Consider the following 18,998-nt stretch of genomic DNA (forward strand, 5'->3'; position numbering starts at 1 on the left):
TTCTTTAATATAGGTCTCTGGTCAACTATCATTTCCATAAGAGGGTTTCAGAAACTCCCAAGTGTAAAAGCTTTCCTGCCAACCCACCAGCTTGATTTTATTCAGAGTACTTATACTATTTGAAATAATATTTATTTTTATTTTTTTTTTGACATATCCTACTGGATTTTGGACAGCATAACAAAATAGAGTAACATGTCAAGGCTTCTAAAATGGAGTCAGGAGGCAATTAAGGAAATGAGGCTTGTGCAAGGACACCATTCTCTACCCTGATGGAATGTAACTTTTGAACTATGCTTCACTGCTGTCATCTTGACCTTCTTTCAAGAAATATGCTTGAGATTTCTTATTTCCCATAGATAAGAACTTTCTGCCTTAGAGATGGCCTTAGCAACCAATCACGCAGAGGCAAGAACTCACAGTTGTTGCCAGCACCAGTCACAATTTTTGCAAAACAGCCTGTTTAGTTGTCTCTTTTTTTCTTTATAAACCCTTGTCTCCTTTTCTTCCTCGGAGCACATTTTGAGTTTCTGCCTAAATCTGTGTTTCTGGAATTGCAATTCTAATTGCCCAAATATATACCTACTGTATACATTGTAGTGACTTTTTTCTTGGTGAACAGGATTATGAGCTGGGCGAGGGCCCGGATAGCGTCAGAATACCCCCAAAGCAGGGCACACAGTAGGTAATCAATAAATATTTGTTGAATGAATATATTGTCTATGGAATTCTAACAAGCAAAGGTGAGACAGACGCTCTTACACATTGTGAGAAGAAAACAAAAACCGAGTTGTAAGAGGGGCTTTAATATGTGGAAGCGGCCTTTAAGGGTGAAGAACCTAAGACGCTAGGGGGAAAGCCTCGCTCAAGGTAACCTGGTGGAGGGAAGAGCAGAGGGTAGGGCCATTTGCCTCATTAGGACGCGAGCCTCCTCCGAGCAGCCCTCCCCGGAGGTAGCCAGCCTCTGCGAGGCACGATCCCCCAAAACGGGAGCTTTGTTCAGCTCTGGAGCTGTGCACCAGGGCAGATGCCCCACATCCGAGTCCAGGCCTGGGACGCCACTGGCCTGGAGCCCCGGGCGTCGGCAAGCCCGTCTCCAACCCCTCGCCGAGCACTGGCGCGGGGCCAAGCTCACCCTCCTGCCCCAAGCTCCCTCCCGCCACGCCTCGGGAGCACGCAGGGAGGCTGCCCGCTGGGATAGGGCTTAAAATCCAAGGCGGGCGAAAAAGACCCGGTCTCGCTTCCCTGGGACGTTTTAGAGAACTGGACTCGCCCCGCCCTTTCCGGTCGATCCGCCCCGGCTTCCCCGGCCCCACGTGTGTTCGGGCCGGAGTGGTGTGGTGAGCTGCTGTGGCTGCTTTTGGTGAGGTTGCCGGGGTCTGGAGTGCGGCGGTCCCCAGGGGCCACGAGGACGTCACCATGGTGGGCCCCCTCCCGCTCCCTTGAACAGTTCGGTTCCCTGGAAGCTCCTGTCGAGCAGAGAGGGAGGGGGCGGCTTTGGAAAGCTGGGAGAAGGGAGGCTGCGAAGTGGTGATGCTCGGCGGTCCACGGGGTGTTGGGGGGCAGGGCGAGGCAGCCTGGAGGTAGGCCCCGGGCCAGCATCCGGACGGTGAAGTTCTGCTTCTGAGTTCTGAAGTGCGCACGGGGCACCCTGCCGCTTCTCGCCTTGAGCCTCATTTCTTCCCGGCCACTGCGCCTCGGCGGGCGGCGGGGGGAATGCACCCCTTTATGTTCTTGCTACTCACCAGTGCATGGGGGTGGGGCGGTGAGCGGCAAAACTCGGAAGAGCTCTCCTTGCACACACCGGTGCCCCCTCCTGCCGCCCGTGTAGACTCAGTCGCCTTTGTCTCGATGTCTGTTCACCGCCTCCAGTGACCCACTCAGGCCCCACATCCTACCTTTACGCCCCTATTCCCGCCACGGCACTGAAACAGTTTTGTTTTTTTTTAGTGGATGCGAAAGAGTGTTTGTATAACACAAGTATAAAGGTTAGCAGTATAAGGAACTCTCGTTTATCCATTATCCAGTTTAAGAAATAAAACATAACATAGCTCTTGAAAGCGTCTATGTTCCCCTCCTTGAACTTAGACCCTTCAGGAGGACCTCAGAGGTAGACGGTATCTAAATTTTGTATTTATAATTGTCTTGCATTTGTATATATTACCGCTTATGTTTGTGTTCCAAAACTGTGTTGTTTCTTTTTGCTTTTTCACTTATCTTTATGTTCTTGAGAATAATCCTTGAATAGGAACATGTTTTATAAATATTCATTTTTGAACTAGTTTTTAATAAAAACAACGTAAAGTTTGTAAGGTGATAAAAAGTTATGTACTCTGGTCACAATGTCTGTTCTCCTCTTTGTTGCTTTTTCTTTTTTCTCCTATTCGTTATATGGCTGTCATTTTTGTCTTTCGTGTCTCTCTACAGTCTTTTTGCTGTAGATTATATATGTTTGTAAATTCGGTCTTTTTGCTTATCTTGTGCTATTTCTAACCCTTTATAATATAATTTTCTTTCATAACTTTTCAGAGTGGAATGTTCAGACATTAATGTGATTGTGCCTGAGTGATTGGGGGATTGATTGACATTTGACTGTAGTTGTCCTTGACTATTAACACTTCACTTTTGTCAGGCTGTGTAGTAGGAGTATATTGCCTTGTCGTAAGAGTCCAAAAAGTGGCATATAGATCTGTTCTCATTGGCACATTTCTTGTCCTGTTGTTTTTCTGGCACATGAACAGAGGCTCTGTTGCATCCTCTCTTAAATTTAAACTCAGCTTGGCACTGGAGGATTTCCGTATAGACTTTGACATCAGTTACTCTAAACTTCTTTCAGTAAGCTCACACAGTGGGCTATGGAGTCCCAGAGGACTGAGTTTGGCACTTGTCTTTGCTAAATTATGATCTTGATGAAATTACTTAACTCCTTTCAGTCTTAGTTGCCCAATCAAATTGTAATAACCATAGTGCCTACCTTATAGAATTGTTGTGAAAATTAAATGTAAACCACTTAGCCCAATTTCTGGTACTTAGTAAATGTTAGTTGTTGTAATCGGCTTTAGTGATAGTAGTAAATAGTAACAGCACAGCTTAAGTTGTCCACTTTTGTTACTTTGTTCATCTATTTTCTCTTAATGTGGATCTTTCTTGGAGTGTCCCACCTTCATATCTTTTTCTTACAGCAAAACTTAATTCAACTAACACGAAGAATGTTTTCACACTAATCCATCCCACTCAACACTTCTTTATTCTCTATTTTAAAAAATTTTTAGTGCTTTTAAGTTTGGTGTGTACTGTACTACGAGGCACTCATGGGTATGCACCTGTTTTGTATAAGCCTGTTATCACAGCATTTGTTTGCTTGTTTTTCCCACTAGCTATATTATAAACCATTAAAAAGTGTGCCATCATCCCTCCCTTGTCTTATCCTTACGTATTACTGTAGACATTAACTGTTACTGACAACTGCATATTCCTTAATGACAAGAATTATGTGCTGTTGGCTTCACACCCATAAATGTGAGCAATAACAACAAATCAGCTTGTTTTTTTTTTTTAGCAAATCTTGTTTTTAACAACAAATATTGTTTTTTTCCAGCTGTACTGAGATATAATTGACTTAGAACTTTGTGTATAATGTGATGATTTGGTATACATAACATATTCTGAAATTATCACTACAGTAAGCTTAGTTAACAGTCCCTCACCTCTCATAGTTACCATTTTTTTTCCTGTCGTCAGAGCTTTTAAGATTTACTCTTTTAGCAACCTTCAGGTATACGATATTGTTGTCTATAGTCATCGTGCTGTACATTAGATCCCCAGAACTTACTCATCTCATAAGCGGAAGTTTGCACCCATTGACCCACCTTCACTCATTTCACTCATATCCCTGCCTCCCCCACCCAAACCCCCCCCCCCGCCCCCCGCAACCGCCAGTCTACTCCCTATTTCTATGAGTATGGTGTTTTTAGATTCCACATGTAAATGAGAACATACAGTATTTGTCTTTTTCTGTCTCACTTCACTTAGTATAATACTTTCAGGGTTCATCCATATTGTTGCAAATGGCAGGATTTCCTTTTTTCTTACGGCTGAAGAATAATCTATTATGTATGTGTGTGTATATATATATATATACACACACAGATAAATATGTGTACACATATGTATGCATATACCACATTTTCTTTATCTGTTCATCCATCAGTGGACACTTAGATTGTTTCCATGTCTTCTCTATTGTAGATAATGCTGCAGTAAACATGGAGGTGTGGATAGCTCTTCAAAATAGTGATTTCATTTCTTTCAGATCTATCTAAAGTGGAATTGTTGGTAATATGGCTTATATGGTAATTCTGTTTTTAATTTTTTGAGGAACTTCCATATTGTTTTCCCTAGTGGCTGCACCATTTCACATTCCCACCAACAGTGCACAAGGGTTCCCTTTTCTCTACATCCTCTCCAGCATTTGTTATCTCTTGTCTTTTTGATAATAGCCGTTCTAACAGATGTGAGGTGATATTTCATTGTGGTTTTGATTAGCATTTCCCTGATTAGTGATGTTGAAAACTTTTGCATGTACCTGTGGGCCGTTTGTATATCTTCTTTGGAAAAATGTCTATTCTTTGGAAAAATGTCTATTCAGGTCTTCTGCCTATTTTTTAATTGGATGATTGTTATTATTGCTGTTGTATGAATTCCTTATATATTTTGGGTATTAACTCCTTATGAGATATATGGTTTGCAGATATTTTTTCTCATTCTGTAGGTTGCCTTTTCATTTTGTTGTTTCCTTTGCTGTGCAGAGCTTTTTAGTTTGATGTAGTCTCACTTATTTGTTTTCGCTTTTGGTTTTAGATTCAAAAAATCATTGCCAAGGTCAATGTCAAGGAGCTTTTTCCTATGGTTTTTTCCAAGAGTTTTATGATTTTGGCCTTATATTTAAATCTTAATCCATTTTGAGTTGATTTTTGCAAGTGATATAAGATAGGGGTCCAGTTTGATTCTTATGAATTGTTTGGCCATATATGCATGGGTTTATTTCTGGACTCACAGTTCTGTTCCATTGGTCTATGTGTCTTGTTTTTATGTCCGTAAGCTTAATAAATATTAAGATGATTACTTGCTAGTAAAAACTTGCTCCTGAAAGTTAGTAAAACTGCACAAGACATTAATGAAAATCTACCTAGTGTACCAACCTTTTTTGGAATAATATTACATGTATATGGTTTTAAAAAAATCAAATAGTAAAAAATAGTTGTCTATGAAAGGTGTATTAATTTCCTATTACTGCTGTGAAAAATTAATGCAAATTTGATGGCTTAAAACAATACAGATTTAATCTCTTACATTTCTGGAGATCAGAATTCCAAAAATGAGTCTTACTGAGCTTAAATCAAGGTGTAGGCAGGGCTGACTTCCTTCGAGAGGTTCTAGTGAAAAATCTCTTTGCTTGCTTTTTCCAGTGTCTAGAGGTTGCCTATGTTCCTTGGGTCTTGGCCCCTTCCTCCATGTCCAAAGCCGGCAGTGTAGCATCCTCAAATCTTCTAGAGAACGCCACATCTACTTCTCTTGACAGTGATCCTCCTGCCTCCCTCTTATAAGGACCCTTTTGATTATATTAGGCCCAGGTGGATAATCCACGATAATCTCCCCATCTCAAGATCTTTGATCCCATCTGCAAAGTCCCTTTTGCTGTGTTTAGTGATATATTCACAGGTTGAGGGGATTAGGGCATGGACATCTTTTGGGAGGGAGGGCGTTATTCTGCCTATCACAAAAAGTAAATGTTCCTCCAATTCTGTTACCTAATGCCCCACTTTACCTCAGAAACAAGCACTGTTGTCAGTTTCTTAGATACCTGTTCAGATATTTTATATGCGTGTACCAGCATGTGTATATGTCTTCTAACCTCCGTTTTTATGTAAATAGCGTAATAAACACACTCCTGCCCCTTGCTTTCTTTGTCATACGGGATCTTAGAGATCAATCTGTGTAAGTAGATACAGAGCTGCCTCTTGCTTTTTACAGCTGATATCCCATTGTTTGCTTTTACTGTAATTTGTTTAACCAGGCGTCTGATGGACACATAAGCTGTGTCCATTCTTTTACTACCACAAGCACTGCTGCATTGATCATTCTTACAGTTTTTGTACATGTATAGATATGTCTGTAGACTAAATGAATAGAGGTAGCATTCCTTGGTCAAAAGATGTGTAATTTTTATTTTGATAAGAACTATCAAATTGCCCTCCAGAAGCTTGTCCCAATTTACGCTCCACTTATTTGTGAGACTGCTACCTCACCTACACTCACTAATGCAGTGTTCGTAATTTCTGTAAATCTTTTTCAGTTTTATACGTTAAAAATTCTGTCTTATTGAAGTTTTAATTTACATTTCTTTTAAAGTAGACCACACATTGTTTCAAAATTTTAAAAACGTTTGTGTTTACTCTTTCTATGACTTGTTTGTATTCCTTTTCCCATTTTTATTTGAGGTTGTTGATCTTTTTCTTACTGATTTTATAACAGTGCCCATTATGTTATAGGTGCTCATTACGTGTCTGTACTTCATCTGAGCTTAGCCCTCGGCCCGTTTCTTTTCTTACTCTTACTGAATGGAATCTTATTACCTCTGGTGGCTTTAAACTACCACCTATAACCCTAAGTCATTGCAAATTTGTATCTTCTGGCCAGACCTTTTTTCTAAGTGCTGGACTCATATTCATTTACTTGCTTCACATCTCTATTTAACTGTCACCCGGGCATCTTAGACTAATATCTAAAAGTGAATTCTTGATGCCCCTGTCTCCATGCCATTCCTGTCTTACTAAATGGTGCTTCTGAACATGTGGTTGCTTGTGTGGCAAACCTGATGGTCATACTTGATTCCTCCCTTTCCCTCACTCTCCGTATTCAAGTTGTGTCATTCTCTCTTCAAAATACATTTCAAACTTTGCCATTTCTCTTCATCTTCACTGTCACCACCCTTAGGCCACTCAGCTGTCATCTCTTAATGACTTCAATACTTCCGGTTGTCTTGCTCCTTCTTACGCTACCTCCTTCCAAACTATTCTTTATACTGCAGCTCAGGTTGTCCTTTTAAAAAACAAATAGGTCTCAAGTCACTTCCTCAGGGAGGCCTTTCCTGATTTCCCAAAGTTAGGTCCATGTATATATGGTCTCAGGACCCTGTGCTTCTGGCCATTTTCTGGTCAGCACTTATTAAATGATGTAGTTATTCATGAGCTAACTAGATTGCAAGCTCTGTGACGGCAGGTCCATATCTGTTTTTGATCCTGGAGCTTCACTGCCTATCCTAGTACATGGTAGTATGTACTCAGTAAATTTTTTTTTTAAATAACTCTAGTATAAGGTAGAATTGTAAAGGGTGATAGCAGAGAATGTGGAAAAAAAGGTTAATTTTGACTAGATATTGGTAGCTGAGTTGAGAATAACATAAAAGAAGAAGTTGAACTTGATTTTTGCATGAACAGTAACATTAAAGTCTACATTAGAGAATTATTAAGATATTTTCTTAATGTTAAGGAGAGCATTGTTTATGAGCTATTTTAAAAATTACTTTTATGTGAGATATTTCACACTGGTTTAAAGAACATTTTTAATATTTTTAATTCATAGTAGCTGAATATCCAGTATACAGAGGGTACTCAGTAAATGTTCCCTTATGGCCACATCCTACTTTTATTTCTTTCAAACTATTATTTTCAAACTCATAGGGCATATTTGCAGTCTTCAAGGAGCCGCTCTTGAGGAGACAGAACACAAGTGTACAATTAAGTGACTGGTCTATGCAGTATATTATTCAGTGCTAAGTGGTAAATGCTACCAAGAGAGAAAGGTTACTAAAATCTGAGATGGTTATTTGTGGATAGTTCAAGGAAGAGGTGAACTTGAATGTGAAATGGCCCTTGCAAACTGGGCTTTAGAAAGGCTTATGTGGGGAACCATTAAGTTCCTACTGGAAGCCCTAACTAATTGTCATTGACGCTTGTCATGGCATCATATTTATCTGTTGAGCAAGGAAAATGTACTGGAGTGCATTAAGATTCTCTTAATTAGTGCATCTCATTTCCATCATGTTACTGATGTTAAGTGACTTAGTATATCGTATTCTATAATTTATTTTGGTGTTTAAGGTATGATACTGTAAGCTTTCTCAGTTGTAGGCATGGCTTTAGGCTTATATTTTTTTTTCCTAAGTGTTCATATACCTTCGTGTACCTTGAGTATATTAGGTAGGATGATCATTCTTCTAGGTTTCTAGTTACACTGGATAGTCTAAATGGCATTTCTGTCTCTAGTTGAGCCTAGATTCTATGATGACTTTGATGGTCTTTTAGGAAAAGTTTCTTTCTGTTATTTATAATTTTAACAAAAATAGTTGAAGTATATTACCCCTTAAATACCTCTCTCTATCACTGTTTGAATAAACTGTTTATGTGTTTACTTCTGTTACTCTCAATTATGAATCCAAGAATAGTTTAGAATGAATTTTCTGAATAATCACTAAAGATTGTAGGAAAGAGATACTTTTTCTTGATGAAGATTAGCCCTGAGCTAACATCTGCTGCCAATCCTCCTCTTTTTGCTGAGGAAGATTGGCCTTGAGCTAACATCCATGCCCATCTTCCTCTACTTTATATGTGGGATGCCTGCCACACCATGGCTTGATAAGCAATGTGTAGGTCCGCGTCGGGGATCTGAGCTGGTGAACCCCAGGCTGCCGAAGTGGAGTGCGCAGCCTCAACCACTGCTCCACCAGACTGGCCCCAAGAGGTACTTTTTTTTTTTTTTTTTTTTTTTTTTAAGATTTTATTTTTTCCTTTTTCTCCCCAAAGCCCCCCGGTACATAGTTGTGTATTCTTCGTTGTGGGTTCCTCTAGTTGTGGCATGTGGGACGCTGCCTCAGCGTGGTCTGACGAGCAGTGCCATGTCCGCGCCCAGGATTCGAACCGACGAAACACTGGGCCGCCTGCAGCGGAGCGCGCGAACTTAACCACTCGGCCACGGGGCCAGCCCCCCCAAGAGGTACTTTTAATGCTAGTTTTCTGACTGGAATATTCCTGTGGTGCCAGAAACTTTTCAGAGTAGGCATAATTATTCAAAACAGTATATTAGTTATACCTGTGAAAAGAAATGCTGTTTTTGCTGTATCTTTGAAAGTTAAATTTGGTGCTTTTTAAAACATAAAATATTAATCTAGGGGCCGGCCCTGTGGCATAGTGGTTAAGTTCAATGTGCTTTGCTTCAGCAGCCTGCGTTTGCAGGTTTGGATCCCGGATGCAGACCTACACCACTTGTCAGCCATGCTGTGCTGGCCACCCACATACAAGATAGAGGAAGATTGGCAACAGATGTTAGCTCGGGGTGAATCTTCCTCAACAACAATAACAACAAAAACGGGGGGCCAGCCCCGTGGCCTAGTGGTTAAGTTCGGCACACTGCTTCGGTGGCCCGGGTTCAGTTCTGGGCACGGACCTACACCACTTGTCGGCAGCCATACTGTGACAGTGACCCACATACAAAATAGAGGAAGATTGGCACAGATATTAGTTCAGGGCGAATCTTCCTCAAGCAAAACAAAATAATAATAAAATAAAATATTAACCTTCCATAGAAAATACACTTTAATCATCTCCCCAGTTTTGTTATTTGTTTATATTCTGTACCATTCTATAAACCATCAAATGCGCTACAAAATAAATTTGGAGAACCCCTGACTGATAGGGATTAATTTCTTTTTGTTTAAGAGATATTTAGCTTGAATATACTGCTTAATAGATTACCATTTTATTGATAGGGTTTTACTTAAATTTTCCCCTATTGAAGCATTTTTTTATTGTAATAAATTGAAAAACATGAAAATGTTTTGAAATTTAGTGTTATTGTCCATATTTCTGTGCCTTCTTATATATTCATATCCTGCCTTGAGGCAACCTTTTCATGAATAAATTATTATAAGGAATTGTAAACTACAGTTGAGTCAGAGTACAAGTTTAGTTTCTTTGTACCTTCTTTGTACTGAGATCTTCTAAAGCTGTGAGAACATTTTCGTACTCCAAGGGTATCAGACTATTTCTTGTTCTAAATAAAATTTTTAAATCTTTAAAGGAAATTTTTTATAGACTTGGATGTATTGCTGAAACAGTGTTTCAGAGCTGTGTAACTTTAGTTAAGTTTTAGCGGCTTCAGAGAGCATCTTTTTTTCTTGAAATTTTTGTGACCTCATTTTTATAAAGCATTTTATTTGCTAGGATATATCGAATAAAGATATGTTTTCAAAGAGCACACCTTTGCTTTGTTTTTCCGTCTTGCATTGGCTGTCTCTTGCTGTGTAATAAGCTATCCCAAAACTTAGTAGCATAAAGCAACAGCATTTATCATCTCAGTTGCTGGGGTCAGAGATCAGGCATGGCTTACCAGGATCCTCTGCCTCAAGGTTTCTCTCTCACAAGGTTGTAATCAAGGTATAACCCGAGGCTGTTGTTTCATCTCAAGGCACAACTGAGGACGATCCACTTCCCAGCTCACTCATGTGGTTCTTGGTAGGATTCAGCTCCTCATGGACTATTGGATTGAGGGCTCAGTTCTTCGGTAGCTGTTGGCTGGAGGCCTCCCTCTGTTATTGGCCTCTCCTTAGGGCAGTTCATTTCATTGTGACAACTAGTTTCCATGAGAGTGAGCCAGGTAAGAGAGCAAAAGAGAGCGTAGTGAGGCTGGAAGCCAGAGTCTTCTCATAACCTAATCTCAGGATTGATAACTCATCGCTTTTGCCAAATGCTGTTCATTACAAGTGAGTCATTAGGTCCACACTCAGGATTATACATGGGCATGAACATCAGGAGGTGAGGCTCATTGGCGGCCATCTTAGAGGCAGCCTACCACAAGTTCTGAAGTGTGTTTGCTGGGTAAACTTCATGCACAAAAGTCCTTATCACACCTTCCTTTCTTCCCCTTGCCTCCACGTGTGTAGAGAGAAACACAAAAGAATGCACATACTGTTATATGATGGTTTCACTCTTTATTCCTTATATCTGTAACCAACTTCCAGTGCTATTCTGGGTTTCAGACTTGAAGCTATCTTTTCTGGTCAGGTTTATCAAGAAGTGAGCAGTAAATATTTGTTGAAGGAATGAATACACGTGTGAGTGAGGAATTGGTGGTCATTTTAATTAATTCTGCCTGGGGAGTTTTACAAATGAAATGGCTGAGGTGTGTGTTGAGCTGTGTCTTTGAGGTCCTTCCTTGAGAACAAGTAAGGAAAAGGATTTTGCAGGCGGGGGTAACAAGTACAGTCTCAAGAAGTTATAAAATGGCAACATGTATTCTGGAAATGATGAGAAGTTCATTAAAATGGCATGAAGGATGTTTTGAAGAATGAGAAGGAATGCTGGAGAAGTAGGTTGGGGGTAGATTGTTTTCCATTTAAGGATCTAGGACCCAAGAACTCTTTATAGCAGGGGAGAGGGACTTTACTAGTGTTGTACAAAAATAAGCTCTGTGACTTCTGTGAAAAAAGGACTAGCAGTAACAGCCTAATGACCATACTTATAGTGACAGATCATGAGGCTGAGTTAAGGCAGTGACAGTAGTTTTGAAGGGAAGATTCTAGAAACACTTGACCTTTTTAAGGGTTAGATATGTTAGAGACTGCCAGCTGTTCTCTAATAGACTCTTTTTCTTCTATAGTAATGTATTATTTTCTGAGAATAAAGATTATATTCCCTACTCTCCCTTATATAACCCTCTGATTAGATTTTGGTCAATGGGATGCAAGCAGATGATTACAACTTCCCAGATCTTGCTCTTAAAGGAATGGGGTGTGCCTTTTGATTTTCTTTTCTACTGTTACTGGCTGGATTTTGGACCTGCTATTAAGGTATCTTGGCCTATATGGAGATATAGGAGGTTATAGTCTAAGGATAGTAGATAACAAGATGGAAGGAGCCTGGATTCCTGAGGGCTTTGTGGATAGGTCGGATAAGATAGAGAATTATGTAGGAATAAAAAAGTTACTGAAATGTCTAGTTTTCTTTCCTTTCTTTTGGACTGAATGTTTGTGTCCCCCTAAAATCCATATGTTGAAATCTGGTCACCAGTGTGGTGGTGTTTGCGAGTGGGGCTTTTGGCGGGTGATTAGGTCATGAGCGTGGGGACCTCATGAGTGGGATTAGTGCCCTTAGAAGAAGAAGCCAGAGAGCTGACCAGCCCTGTCTTTCCACCATGTGAGGACACAAGGAGAGGTCCGGCTGTCTGCAGTCTGGAAGAGGACCCTCACCAGAACCCACCCACTCTGCTCTCGGACTTCTAGCCTCCAGAACTGTGAGAAATACATTTTTATTGTTTAAGCCACTCACTCCATGGCAATTTATTATATTAGCCCAAGCTAACTAAGACAAGGATATGTGATCACCAGAATTATCCTACATATCAAGACATCTCTAGGCAAGGCAGCTCTAGAGTTAATTATGAGGATCAAAGACACTGAGGCTCTCCAAGTTTCAGTGGCTAACTTTTGTCCTTGTATTTTTCCCTTTGAGCTCAGAGATGGTTGTGACAGCTTCAAGCATCAAGACATCAACATTCGCAGAAAAAATAAGAGCAGGAATGTTATTTCTGAGAGCCCCTAGCAGACTTCCCATTATGTCCATTGGTTAGAATTACGTTGACCAGTCACTAACAAGGGCAATGACATTACTACGATTGGTTTTGACCAGTCGAGACTCACCCCTCCTTTGGGGCTGAGTCGGGGTACAGCCCCACATCACACACTTGGTTATTAGGAGAGTGAGTAAGATTGGAGTTCTGTTGGGAAGGAGGAGGCGGTGAGTGGTTGTTGGGTAGACAGTTAAGAGGGCCTGCTGCTTACCCACTCTGGCGGTATCTCCCATCTGGGATCAGTTGAGAGGCAGAGCAGGGCGGCAGACATTGATAATCAATAGAGTACATGAGCCATTTGCAAATAACCAAGGCCTTCTGGTTATCTATACATGTGATTATTTAATGTTACAAAGATCCTTTGTGTCTTTTATCTCCCTAGATCCTCACAACAATCCTGTGAGATTGGCAGCACAGATATTAGGGTCCTCCGAAGCATCCAGCATCCAGAGGCTGAGATGCCAATGGCTGTATCCAGTGGGGAGGAAAACTGGGGCTCAGAGTGGTTAGTAACTTGCTGTTGATCCCAGAGCTGCTAAATGTTCAAGAAATGTTCAAGGTTAGAACTCAGTTCTCTCTGACTCCATGCTATGCTATGCTGATTTCAAAAGTCAAGATTTTTTTTTGGGTGGAGGTCAAAGGGTGTAGGAAGTAAAGGACAAACATCATTTATAATTGGGTTGGGAAGATGATACTGGTTGGGGCTGTGAGCCATACCTGGAACTTTATATTCTTCCTCATGTAAGATAGGATTTTGGAATGTAAGTGCCAGAGAGTGATATTATTAGAAAAACAACTTGAATCTATGTTTTTTTCTTCTTTTTGCCTTTTGACTCCCTTCACCCATTTATTCCACCCTCCACGCCCTGCCTCTGACAACCACTAATCTGTTATCTGTATCTATGAGCTTTTTTTTTTTCAAAGATTCCACATGTAAGAGACATCATACAGTATTTCTCTTTCTCTGACTGACTTCATTTAGCATAATGCCCTCAAGGTCCATCCATGTTGTTGCAAATGACAAGATCTCATTCTTTTTTTGTGGCTAAATAATATTCCATTTCTGTTTGTATTTCTGTGTATGTGTGTGTGTGTATGTGTGTTTCTTTATCCATTCATCCATCAGTGGACACTTAGGTTGTTTCCATATCTTGGCTATTGTAAATAATATTGCAGTGAACATGGGGGTGCATGTATCTTTTTGAGTTAGTGCTTTGTTTTCTTGGATAAATACCTAAAAGTGGAATTGCTGGATATATCGTAGTTCTATTTTTAATTTTTTGAGGAACCTCCATACTGTTTTCAATTGTAGTTGCACCAATTTACATTCCCACCAACAGTGCCCAAGAGTTCCCTTTTTCTTCACATCCTTGCCAAAACTTATTTCTTTATTTTTATAATAACCATTCTAACAGGTGTGAGGTGATATCTCATTGTGGTTTTGATGTGCATTTTCCTGATGATCAAGGATGTTGAGCATCTTTTCTTATACTTGTTGGCCATCTGTATTTCTTCTTTGGAAAAATTTCCATTCAGATGTTCTGCCCATTTTTGAATTGGATTGTTTATTTTTTGCTGTTGAGTTTGAATTCTTTATATGTTTTGTGTACTAGCCACTTATCAGATTTATGATTTACAAATATTTTCTCCCATTCAATTGGTTGCCTTTTCATTTTGTTGATGGTTTCTTTGCTGTGCAGGAGCTTTTTAGTTTGATGTAGTCCCGCTTATTTATTTTTGCTTTTGCTTTGGTGTCAGATTAAAAAAATCATCACCAAGACCTATGTCAGAGAGCTTACTCTCTCTCTTTTCTTCTAGGAGTTTTAGGAGTTCACGTCTTATATTCAAGTCTAATCCATTTTGTGTTAACTTTTGTATATGGCATAAGATAGTGGTCAAGTTTCATTCTTTTTTTTTTTTTTTCCGAGGAGGATTAGCCCTGAGCTAACATCTGCCAATCTTCCTCTTTTTTCTGAGGAAGACTGGCCCTGAGCTAATATCCATGCCCATCTTCCTCTACTTTATATGTGAGACGCCTGCCACAGCATGACTTGCCACGCAGTGCTATGTCTGCACCCGGGATCCAAACAGCAAAACCCCGGGCAGCTGAAGTGGAATGTGTGCACCTAACCACTGCACCACCGGGCTGGCCCCAAGTTTCATTCTTTTGCATTTGGCTGTCCAGTTTTCCTAACACCATTTATTGAAGAGACTGTCCTTTCTCCGTTGTATGTTCTTGGCTCCTTTGTCATAAATTAATTGACCGTACATGCATGGATTTATTTCTGGGCTGTCTGTTTTGTTCCACTGATATGTGTGTCTGTTTTTATGCCATTAACATGCTGTTTTAATTACTATAGCTTCGTAATATAGTTTGAAATCAGGCAGTATGATGCCTCCAGCTTTGTTGTTCTTTCTCAAGATTGCTTTGGCTATTCGGGGTCTTCTGTGGTTCCATACAAATTTTAGGATTATTCTGCTTCTATGAAAAATCTCATTGGAATTTTGATGGGGATTGCATGGAATCTGGAGATTGTCTTGAGTAGTATGGACATTTTAACAATATTGATTCTTCCAATCCTTGAGCATGTAATCTCTTTCCATTTATTTGTGTCTTCAATTTCTTTCATTAATGTCTTGTGGTTTTCAATATACAAGTCTTTCATCTCCTTCGTTAGATTTATTCCTAGGCATTTTATTCTTTTTTGATGCAATTGTAAATGGGATTTTTTTTTAAATTTCTCTTTCTGGTAGTTTGTCATTAGTGCATAGAAATGCAACAGACTTTTGTGTATTGATTTTCTAACCTGCAACTTTACTACATTTGTTTTTTGGTGGGGTCTTTAGGGTTTTTGCGTATTATATCAAGTCATCTCCAAATGGTGGCAGTTTTACTTCTTCCTTTCCATTTTGGATGCCTTTATTTCTTTTTCTTCACTAATTGCTGACTAGGACTTCTAATACTATGTTCAATAAAAGTGGGGAGAGTGAGCGTCTTTGTCTTGTTCATGTTCTTAGAGGAGAGGCTTGCAGCTTTACACTCTTGAGTATGATGTTAGCTCTGGGCTTGTCATATATGGCCTTTATTATATTGAGGTACGTCCCCTCTGTACCCACTTTGTTGGGTGTTTTTTTCATAAATAGATGTTGAATTTTGTCAAATGCTTTTTCTGCGTCTATTGAGATGATCATATGATTTTTATCCTTCTTTTTTTTTTTTTTTTTTTTGAGGAAGATTAGCCCTGAACTAACTACTGCCAGTCCTCCTCTTTTTGCTGAGGAAGCCTGGCCCTGAGCTAATATTGTGCCCATCTTCCTCTACTTTATATGTGGGATGCCTACCACAGCATGGCGTGCCAAGCAGTGCCATGTCCGCACCCAGGATTGGAACTGGTGAACCCCGGGCCGCCGAGAAGCAGAACATGTGAACTTAACCGCCGCGCCCCTGGGCCGGCCCCTATCCTTCATTTTGTTAATGTTGTGTGTCATGTTGATTGATTTGCAAATGTTGAACCATCATTGCATCCTTGGAGTAAATCCTACTTGATCATGGTATATGATCCTTTTAATGTATTGTTGAATTCCATTTGCTAATATTTTGTGGAGGATTTTTGCATGTGTGTTCATCGGGGATATTGGCCTATAATTTTCTTTTCTTGTGGCATCCTTGTCTGGTTTTAGTCTCAGGGTAATGCTAGCTTCATAAAATGAATTTGGAAGAGTTCCCTCCTCTTATATTTTTTGTAAGAGTTTGAGAAGGATTGGTATTAATTCTTGGAACGTTTGGTAGAATTCACCAGTGAACTCTTCTAGTCCTGGACTCTTCTTTGTTGGGAGGTTTTTGATTACTGAGACAATCTCCTTACTAGTAATTGGTCTGCTCAGATTTTCTGTTTCATCATGATTCAGTCTTGGTAGGTTGAATGTTTCTAGAAATTTATCCATTTCTCATAGGTTGACTAATTTGTTGGTGTATAATTGCTCGTAGTTGTCTCTTATGATCGTTTGTATTTCTGTGGGATCGTTCGTAACAATATATTACTGTCTTCAAAGTTTCTTTCAAAGGAATCATTTTGGACAGAATTCACTTATGTATCTGACTATGTGTGTCATATTTTTTCCTACATTTTAGCCTAAAGCACCAAAGGGAAAAAGTGTGGGACGGGAAAAAAAAGTCATCCATCCATACAGTAGAAAAGCAGCTCAAATTACAAGAGAGGCTCACAAACAAGAGAAAAAGGAAAAGTAAGTATCTTTTCATTATTTATATTATGCATTGGTGTAAAGCCCATTTATACATTTATCCTTCATCAATATTCCCTTCCTTTTATTTTAACAAGTATTTGTTAAGTGTGTTCTATGCACTGAAGGTAAAATGATGAACAAGGATTCAGCTCTTAATAGAGGTTACCTAAAACAGATACATAAATTTAGATAGGTTGTGATGAGTACAATGAAGAAAAACTAAAAAAGTTTATGGGATGGAGAGTAAGGGAGAGGTTCTGTTTTACATAGGATGGTTATGGAAGACTTCTCTGAAGAAGCTACATTTGAGCAGACTGCTAAAAGATGTGAGGGAGTGAGCTATGCAGATATATATTGGGTTAAAGTGCCTATTAGACATATAAAAGGAGGTATAGAATGGACAGTTGGATATGTGGGGTCTAGTGTTCAGTGAGTAGCTTAGGGATGTAGGCACAAACTTGGGAGCCATCAGCATCTAGGTGGGATTGCAAACCATGAGACTGGGTAAGATCACCTGATGATTAATTAAATAAGTGTAGATAGGAAAGAAAAGGAAGCTAAGAATTGAGTCCAGAGGCCGTCTCCCATTTAGAGGTTGGAAAAAGGAAGAGGACCCAACAAGTGAAAATGAGGAGGAGGGAAAAGTAGATTTCAAAGAGAAGGTAGTGGTCAGCCTATGTCATTTGCTGTTGATTAATACGAGGACTGAGAATTGGTTTAGTAATTTGATTTAATAATGTGAGTATCATTTAGTAATGTGGAAATCATAGGGGGGTTTTATTGGAGTAATAAAAAGTGCATATAGCCGCAAGATTGCATTTTTGTATACTGTTTTAATTCCCTTGTTGGTCCTTTAACTATATATTTTTTATGAGTTATTTTTGTAGTAGTTGCTCTGGAAATTACAACTAACAACTGAAAACAATCTAGTTCTGATTAATGTCAATTTACTTTCAATATTATACAAAAAGTTTGCTCCACTGTAACTCCATTCCGACCTTCTCCTTTGTATGATTATTGTCATATAAATTACATCTTTTTTTTTGATGAGGAATATTAGCCCTGAGCTAACATCCACTGCCAATCTCTTCCTCTTTTTTAATAAATTAATTAATTAATTTTTAATTAATTATTTTATTTTAATTTTGAGGAAAATTAGCCCTGAGCTAACATCTGCCACCAATCCTCTTTTTTGCTGAGGAAGATTGGCCCTGAGTTAACATCTGTGCCCATCTTCCTCTACTTAGTATGTGGGATGCCTCCCACAGCATGGCTTGACAAGTGGTGGGTAGGTCCGTACCTGGGATCTGAACCAGTGAACCCTGGGCCACTGAAGCAGAATATGTGAACTTAACCACTTCGCCACCAGGCTGACCCCCCAGTCTTCCTCTTTTTGCTGAGGAAGATTGGCGCTGAGCTAACATCCGTGCCCTTCTTCCTCTACTTTATATGTGGGGTGCCTGCTGCAGCATGGCTTGATGAGTGGTGCATAGATCCGTGCCACATCTGAACCTGTGAACCCTGGGCCACCAGAACGGAGTACGTGAACTTAACTCCTGGGCCACCAGGCAGGCCCCAAATTACATCTTTATTTATTACATCTTTATACATTATAAACCCATAAACACAGTTTCATAATTATTATTTTTATGCACTTGTTTTTTAAATTAGCAGAAGAAAAGTGTTACAAACAAAAATATATTTGTACTGTCTTTTATATTTACCTATGTAATTACCTTTTTACTGGTGACCCTTATTCCATCATGTGGATTCAGACTAGTGTGCTACATTTCATCCTGAAGGACTCCCTTTAATATTTCTTTTAGGGCAGGTCTGAAAGCGACAGATTCTCTCAGTTTTGTTTATTTGAGAATGTCTTAATTTCTCCTTCATTTTTGAAGGACCGTCTTGCTGGATATAGAATTCTTGGTTCAGTCTTTTTGTGTTCAACACTTTGAATATGTCATCCCTTAGCTGGCCTTCTGGCCTCTGAGGTTTCTCATAAGTCAACTGTTAATCTTATTGAGGATCCTTGGTGTGCTATGAGTCACTTTTCTCTTGGTGCTTTT

General features: G+C 39.6%; 1 protein-coding gene across 10 annotated transcripts in view; it reads left to right on the forward strand.

Annotated features, from left to right (window-relative positions):
- Positions 1-1,283: 1,283 nt before the first annotated feature.
- The window catches only part of TMA16 (translation machinery associated 16 homolog), a 33,537-nt gene continuing 15,822 nt past the window's right edge, over positions 1,284-18,998 (forward strand). For 4 of the 10 annotated variants that reach the window (XR_006525515.2, XM_070505025.1, XM_044767011.2 and 1 more), the window contains exons 1-4: positions 1,293-1,422; positions 12,257-12,348; positions 13,067-13,243; positions 16,817-16,929. Coding sequence is in view for 8 of the 10 variants with exons in the window: in XM_070505025.1 (XP_070361126.1) it covers positions 13,235-13,243; positions 16,817-16,929 (122 nt within the window). In the remaining 2 variants the exon portion in view is untranslated. Of the gene's footprint in view, positions 1,423-8,716; positions 8,803-8,909; positions 9,055-12,256; positions 12,349-13,066; positions 13,244-16,816; positions 16,930-18,998 lie in introns of those variants that run through there. The other 6 variants (XR_001399710.3, XM_070505026.1, XM_044767014.2 and 3 more) reach the window with 3 other exon arrangements.

The sequence above is a fragment of the Equus asinus genome, chromosome 3 (genome assembly GCF_041296235.1).
Source record: "Equus asinus isolate D_3611 breed Donkey chromosome 3, EquAss-T2T_v2, whole genome shotgun sequence".
Lineage (NCBI taxonomy): Eukaryota > Metazoa > Chordata > Mammalia > Perissodactyla > Equidae > Equus > Equus asinus.